The sequence below is a fragment of the Citrus clementina genome, unplaced genomic scaffold (assembly GCF_000493195.1).
Source record: "Citrus clementina cultivar Clemenules unplaced genomic scaffold, Citrus_clementina_v1.0 scaffold_2, whole genome shotgun sequence".
In the NCBI taxonomy this organism is placed as follows: domain Eukaryota; kingdom Viridiplantae; phylum Streptophyta; class Magnoliopsida; order Sapindales; family Rutaceae; genus Citrus; species Citrus x clementina.
This window is the reverse complement of record NW_006262688.1, coordinates 27058760-27066582: the sequence shown is the minus strand read 5'-3', so window position 1 is coordinate 27066582 and position 7823 is coordinate 27058760. Positions and strand designations below refer to the sequence as shown.

General features: G+C 34.9%; 1 protein-coding gene across 1 annotated transcript; it reads left to right on the top strand.

Moving 5' to 3' along the window:
• Positions 1-2775: 2775 nt before the first annotated feature.
• LOC18052911 (microtubule-associated protein 70-2) lies at positions 2776-7517 on the top strand. The gene is made up of 11 exons (XM_006448095.2): positions 2776-3319; positions 3423-3508; positions 4631-4696; positions 4783-4953; positions 5062-5232; positions 5341-5496; positions 5610-5756; positions 5886-5957; positions 6051-6560; positions 6648-6835; positions 6941-7517. The coding sequence occupies exons 1-11, from the start codon at positions 3070-3072 to the stop codon at positions 6978-6980; spliced, it is 1857 nt and encodes a 618-aa protein (XP_006448158.1). The 5' UTR covers positions 2776-3069; the 3' UTR covers positions 6981-7517.
• The last annotated feature ends 306 nt before the right edge of the window (positions 7518-7823 follow it).

Genomic DNA, 7823 nt, shown 5'->3' with positions numbered 1-7823 from the left:
TTTTAAAAAAATGACATTTATAACGTATCTTAAAGTATATATTATTTTTCTCTAATTTATCTATTACTATAATTTTATTTCTACACGTAGAATTGTAAACATAGTACTTATATAATAAGGTTCCACCATTACCACTACAATTTTCTATATTTGTCATTCCCCACGAAAATATATTCCCAACGTAATAATCAGAGATGCCATCACTGTGATGGAGTGTGAGTCAATACATTCATTTTATGTATTGCATATTTAATTTATGCTTTGAGTATTTTAACTTTGGTACATAAGAAAGTCAGTTGTTTGTTAATTAATTAAATATAAATGCCACATAATAAAGCAAATGGCATTGGCTGTAATTTTTTCCTATTTTATATTAATTCTTGAGTTTATATTAAAAAACTATTTTGACAAATTTCCTCGACGCCGTTTTTGATATCACTTTCTAAAATTTGGAATAAATATATAACATATGTTAATTATAAAGTTAGAAAACATTGAATTGTCATCATTAAAAAAAAAATCACCAGAACCAGAATGACAATCAATTAAAAAAAAAGGGACAATTAGACGCCAGACACGAAACCCACTTGCTAAAACGCGCCAGCGTGCGCATTACTCACACTTGCCTGGGTCACCTTCCATGCTGAAAACAGAGTGCGCAATACGCCAAGAGATCATGTTATCGTAGGCCCAAATCGAACCTACTGAACTTGAAAAAGCGCTGTTACAGTGTTTCCCCACTCTCTCGCACTATTGTCTGCTTAGCAGCAAAGCGTCTCTTCCTAAACACCTAACTAGTAACTAACCTTTCTTTAGCATGCACAGAGATAATATCATGCAAGTCCTCATTGTTTAAAGATTTTCTTAAATAAGGTAATAAACCCTATCCACAATTAAATAGATACTTATTTTGGGGGGAAGTCGAAATAATTTGACACTTAAAATTATGCTTGGTGCTTTTTTCAATATTAATATATACATATAAATAGGTTAAATAGTGTAGCCCACAATTGTATAGTCCACGTTAATGTCTAGGTTAAAAAAAGGAAAATTATCATTTGTATACCCTTAGTTTATTCTATTATCAAAAATACTACAATATCTTGAGGGTGTATCAATCGTCCATCTTAAGTTGACAAAATGTATCAGCTGATCACCAAACAGTTAGTTGCCGTTTAAATATGATGACGTTAGAAGGGTAATTTGGTCTTTTCATATGATACAAGTGATAAAAAGAGAATTTAAGGGTATACAAATGATAATTTTTAAGGGTAAAATTATCAATTTACTGTAACTCCGTTAACTTTCAAACGGCAACTAACGGTTTGGTAGTCGGCTGATACATTTTGTCAACTAAGGGTGGACGATTGATACACCCTCAAAGTATTATAGTATTTTTGATAATAGAACAAATATAGGGTATATGAATGATAATTTTCCTTAAAAAATACCTTTATAATACATAAGAAAACTCAAACTCTTAATATTAAAAATAAAGTGTAGAGTTGCACATAATTTAACTAAAAAGTGGTTTGAAAGTATATTTAATAATATATATCGATTATTAAATAGTTTTTAAATATTACTATTGAAGGTGCTTTTGATGAAATACTAGGCTTATGTGTTCTAATTTTTTTTTTCAAATAGGTGTTAGTCAATTTTTAAATAAATAATTATAAAATTACTTATCATTTTATGTCTTTAACAAAAGGTAGGTGATAGACAAAGTCAAATTATTTTTTTCATTCTTTATTTTCGTAGAATTTGAACTCAAGTGGTTAATCAAATGAAGACATTTGAAAACCACTTGGCTAAATTCTTGAAAGTATTTATTAAATTATTTCATTATTAAAGCCTGATTCTCATCTCACAAGTTTCTTATTTTTTTTTTATTTTTTTATTTTTGCAAAAAGTTGAACCTTAAATCTTACAAGATTAAAAAAAATTCTAAAATTATCGTTAAAGGTCTGGTGAAAATTAATTTTATTAACATTTGTCTCATGTTTAGGGAAAAAAAGTGCTAGTAGCTAATGCAAGTTTTAAAATTATTTTCATTTAATGCTTCACTCCAAGTTCATCTCTAGCAGACATTTAGTATTTAAATTCAAAATTTTTACTAATTTATTATTTATTTATAATAAAAGTCAAACTTTTACTAACTACAAATGGTACAATTATAAAGTAAGGCATTGATTTAACATTAAAAGAAAATCAAAGAATTTACAATGTTATTTTATATATTTTATTCTTTATCTCAAACAAGTCATTATATTTTCCCTTGAATTAGAATGAAGCTTATTTTACCAGCATTTTTAAGCCGACCAAACTACAAACACAAGTTATAATGTGTTCAACTATTTTTAGATATTATATTAATTTTGAACATATTTGTTATTATGGTTATTTTTAAATTATCTATTTTTAGAACATATTACCATTTTTTTACCAAAATAGAAAGTACTACAGTAAAGCTAAAAATTGATAAAGAGTACACTTTATAGTTTGAATTTCGTAACGTATATCGCTCGAGTTCATTGACTAGTTTTCCAGTACTTTTTATGATTTGTTAGTCTTAGAGATCATAGATTCTTAATACTGACAATTAGTCAAATTAAGCGTAAGCGAGGATTAATCTGCACGTATTTTGTCACAATTTTGGTTCGTTTAATAAACTTTAAGATAAGGGATCCAAATGACTTTATCCCTAAAATTATCTCTCTCTCTCTTTTAAAATTTTTAAAAAATGAAATGATAAATTTAAAAAATCAAATCACACTCAAATCACACACTGCCACTCTCTGTTACTCAGATTTAAATCACAGTCAGGAGAGAGAAAAAGAAACAAAAATAAACTTACTCTGTTCATTCTAGCTCAAAATCAACACTACACTGCACCTTCTCTCTATCTACCATTATTTGAGACCCTAGGATTTGGATCTTTGTTGTTGTCGTTGGATTTGAAACGGCAACGTTCTGGATCTTGTCGGAAGTAGCTCAGTTGGATGTGAGCGAGCGAGGGAGAGGAGGGTTGTTAGTTAGCTAGTTAGGGGATCTCAGATCGAGGAGAAAATGTCGGAGGTATCCGGCGACGGAGGGGCGGCGGCGCCGGAGTGGAATGGAAGTACTGGTGTGACGGCGACTCCGGCCCCGCCGCCGTTGATGTCGTCGGCGTCGTTTAAGGAAGGAGGTGGTGGAAGGAGTTCTTCGAGAAGGCGACCCGTGAGGCCGAGCTTCGACGCGGATAATGAGTTTATGACGCTATTGCACGGGTCGGATCCGGTGAAAGTGGAGCTTAATCGGTTAGAAAATGAAGTGAGAGGTGCGAAATGCGGTTCGATCTGGCGATTTGTATATTTATTTAATTTTTTGGGAAAAAAAAATTTGTTTTGTTTTTTATTTTTTCCTCTTGTTATTGTTTGCAGATAAGGACAGAGAATTAGTGGAAGCGCAAGCGGAGATTAAGGCGTTGAGATTATCTGAAAGACTCAGAGAGAAGGCTGTGGAAGAGGTCAATTTTATATTTCTAGTTTGTTTTTGAGAAAATATATTGCGTTCTTTAGATTTTCTCAAAAAACATTTCATAAATTATGAATGGGTATTTTTGTTATTTTTAATGTGGTTAAGCTGATCTCACTGGGAAGACCCAGCAGGTTTAGATTGTAATATTATTGCATTTTCAGCTAATGTGAGCCTTTTTCTGATTTTGCAAAGCTGAATGCAAAATGTGGATTATTTAGATCCTGGATTATCAGTAAATGTAAAAATGAAAAAAAATTACATTTCTATGTCCAGAGGCCCGGATATTCTACCTTTCACCAGATTGATAGGAGATAAGCGCCCTTCCATTCCTGAGAACAGTTATTGGCTATTATGAAATTTTGGCAAATTCCTCATTGTTTTTACCTCTGCTGTTTGTGGGAGAAGGGGCAACCTGTTAGCACAGTTTTTGCAATTTTAAATGTTTGATGTTCCATGCTGTGCCGTGCTGCCTTGTCTATCTTCATTGTAAGAATTTTGTAGTTGCCATGTCATATACATCTAGAGCAACAGTTTCATGACTATTTAACTGTTGCAGCAAAGGTAAATAGACTATTTCAAGTGTCTGCATATGTAGCTTTCAGAGAAGTCGTGGCATTGGGGTTATCATCTTTACATTTGAAGCTGTTTTAATATTAGTTGCTTCTTGCTATCTAGTATTTGGGGTTTGCTCCTGTCCTCGATGTTTTGTCGTTTTCGTGTTCTAGTTCTTCAATTGGTAACAGTTTTTGGAAGTTGTTTGGCATTTACATGTAGTTTATACCTATTCAAATGCGGACATGGTTACGCAAATAGGAATGTCTATATTCCCATTTACGGATTTCGATGGGACTTGCAACATGCAGATTTCTAATTTCATTAATTTTGATATGTGTATCTTTTCGATTTCTTATGTGGTGGGAGATTAATGTGGTTGCATCTACTCGGAACTTGGTTTTTCCAATGCTAGTCTATTGAGTTCTTCAAAATTTTGATATGCATGATTGATTTGATTAGTAACCTTTTATGTTCCCTTTTCTTTGCTATGTCTAAAATTACAATTCTATGTTCAATGGGTGCTGACTTTGCCCTCAATCTTCCTGTTTTTCCGAAGCTTACTGAAGAACTATCAAAAGTGGAGGAGAAGCTCAAGTTAGCAGAAAATTTGATCGAAACCAAAGTATTCTTTTAAACCTCTTGTAACTCTTGCTATGATTTTGTACTGATTTTCACAAAGCTATATTAATCAAATAAATTTTCTTGCAGAATCTTGAAATTAAGAAAATTAATGATGAGAAGAGGGCCTCCATGGCAGCTCAGTTTGCAGCTGAAGCCACACTTCGAAGAGTTCATGCTGCTCAGAAGGATGATGATATGCCTCCAATCGAAGCCATTCTTGCTCCTCTTGAAGCTGAGCTTAAGCTAGCACGCCAAGAGGTTTGTCCAATGTCTTCAGACATTGTGGTTCTATCTCAAAAATAGAATCACCAGCATTAAAAGTTCTTCTGAGTTCTTTCAATGATGATTTGTCTCATTTCCTTACAGATAGCAAAACTTCAAGATGATAACAAAGCATTAGATCGCCTAACCAAATCAAAAGAAGCAGCTTTGCTTGAAGCTGAGAGGACTGTTCAGGTTGCCTTGGCTAAGGCTTCTATGGTAGATGATCTCCAGAACAAAAACCAAGAGCTAATGAAACAGATAGAAATTTGCCAGGTATTACTATCATGCTCTTTTTTCTTCCTCTTTGGTGCAATAGAACTTGGGATATTGATTTGTCTGCCAAGTTTGTATATTCATCCCATGTGTGTTGCTTGTATATAGGAAGAAAATAAAATTTTGGACAAGATGCATCGGCAGAAGGTTGCAGAGGTTGAAAAGCTTACCCAGACTGTGAGGGAGTTAGAAGAGGCAGTTCTTGCTGGTGGTGCAGCTGCTAATGCTGTGAGGGACTACCAGAGGAAAGTTCAGGAGATGAATGTAATGAGCCAACGCATTTAAGTACTATATTTTGTTTTATTTCAATTGGTTCATATGGTTGTGGACAAACCTTACAGTGGCAACGATATTCCTTTTTTCATTTTCTCCCGTAGGAAGAACGCAAAACTCTTGACCGTGAGCTGGCTCGTGCAAAAGTAACAGCTAACAGAGTAGCGACTGTGGTGGCTAATGAATGGAAAGACGCTAATGACAAAGTGATGCCTGTGAAACAATGGCTTGAAGAGCGGAGATTCTTACAGGTTAGTTTTGATTTTTAGCTTCATTTTCAGATCCTGCATTTGATTTCTTGCTGGCAGTTTCTTTCCTTGATTGACATTGTCTACTCTTGCTCTTTGTATGTCCTTCTCATTACCATTCTGTCATTACAGGGAGAAATGCAGCAACTTCGTGACAGGCTGGCTATTACTGAACGAACTGCAAAGTCTGAAGCCCAGTTGAAAGTAATAATCAGACTATGCTTGCTTGTTCTTGGAATTGCTTACCTTATTATATCTGTGGTTTTAGAAATTAAGCATTTCTAATGTGTTTTACAGGAAAAATATCATTTGCGGCTCAAAGTGCTAGAAGAGAGTTTGAGAGGATCTTCAAATGGTAGTGGTCGCAGTACGTCGGATGGTAGGAGTATAAGCAATGGGTCCTCGCGTCGTCAGTCTCTTGGTGGAGCTGATAATATATCAAAGCTTACTTCCAATGGTTTTATATCCAAAAGAACACCGTCCTCGAGATCTTTGTCCTCTAGTACTGTTTTGAAGCATGCTAAAGGAACATCAAAATCATTTGATGGAGGCACAAGATCATTAGACAGGAGTAAGGTACTTTTAAATGGATCACCCAATCAGTCTATTGATGCAACCAAGGACAGTGATACACCTAATACCTGGAAAGGGAATCTGGAAGATAAGCCTAGTGAGTTCCAGTCAACAGATACAGAGGATAGTGTCCCTGGGGTTCTGTATGATTTACTGCAGAAAGAAGTTGTAGCTTTAAGGAAAGCTGGTCACGAGAAAGATCAGAGCCTCAAAGACAAGGATGATGCTATTGAGGTTGATAATCTTGTCTTACACCTATCTGTCTGTGGTTTTATAATTTATACTTTTGGTTAAATTTTTGGCTCTGACTTTTGTTTACAGATTTTAGCAAAGAAAGTAGATACATTAACTAAGGCAATGGAGGTTGAGGCGAAGAAGATGAGAAGAGAAGTAGCTGCAATGGAGAAAGAGGTGGCTGCCATGCGTGTGGAAAAGGATCATGAAAATAGGGCGAAGCGGTTTGGCAATACCAAGGGTCCTGTCAGCAGTGCTCAGCTGCTTCCTGGGAGGTACTTAACCTAGCAATTTATTTTTTCATTCTGCTTCTCAAGTAATGTCTTTGATTATTATTGTTCGAATCGTATCATTGTTGACAAGTCCTTTTACTTGTGCAGAAATGTTGCACGAAGTGGCTTAACACGCAGCACACAATGACGTTAAGTCACTGGGGCATCAGCAATGTGGAGTAAATCTGCATAGGCCTTGTTCGTTCATCTGTTCTATTTTTTATTTTTTTATCTTTTCTCCATTTGTGATTTTGACTATAAGATTGTAACGTGCATACCGAAGACCCCATGTTCACTGAAATTGGCTAGAAGAGAAGAAACAAAATCAGAGGAAGAAATCGGTGTGCTTCTGACATAGTCTCTTATTCCTCTGCTTTAGAGATAAGGGAAAACAAGATAATTGAAAGATATTGACTTTGGCGGGCTAACCTTTTTGTCAGTTGTTCTACTCGAGTGAGCAGTGGTTGTGTGGTTGTATAGGTAGCTTATTATTGGCTTTTCTGTCTACCCTTTCCCTTATTCGCAACTTAAATTTGTAATTTGCAGCTAGTGTGATTGTTGGTTCAGGTTTGTTAATATTCTTGTAATCAGATCGAAAAAATCAGATCCTTTATTGTTGTGGTGTTCAGTACAGTTCTTGTCGGACATATTATATGGCAGAATGATAAATTTGTCATTGTCACTACTATGGCCCCATGATACTTGGGAAGATTGGTTACTGCAAAATCTAGCCACATTGCTTTTCCTTAAATGGTTGCTTTTACCGAAGCTTTATTGATTTTGATGTTGCAGTTGAAATGCTTGGACACTTTGTGCATTCACGTTAAGTTTGCAGTTAAAGCAACAGAAGATTTTTAATCTTTTGCCCACAAGTGGTAATGTGGTATAATGGTAGTTTGATGAGCGAAGAAGCTAGTGTGCGTGATACGCTAAGCATCTTCCCCTGCCTTTTAAAGTAATGTGTGTTTCAACTTTCAAATACTGTTGTTGG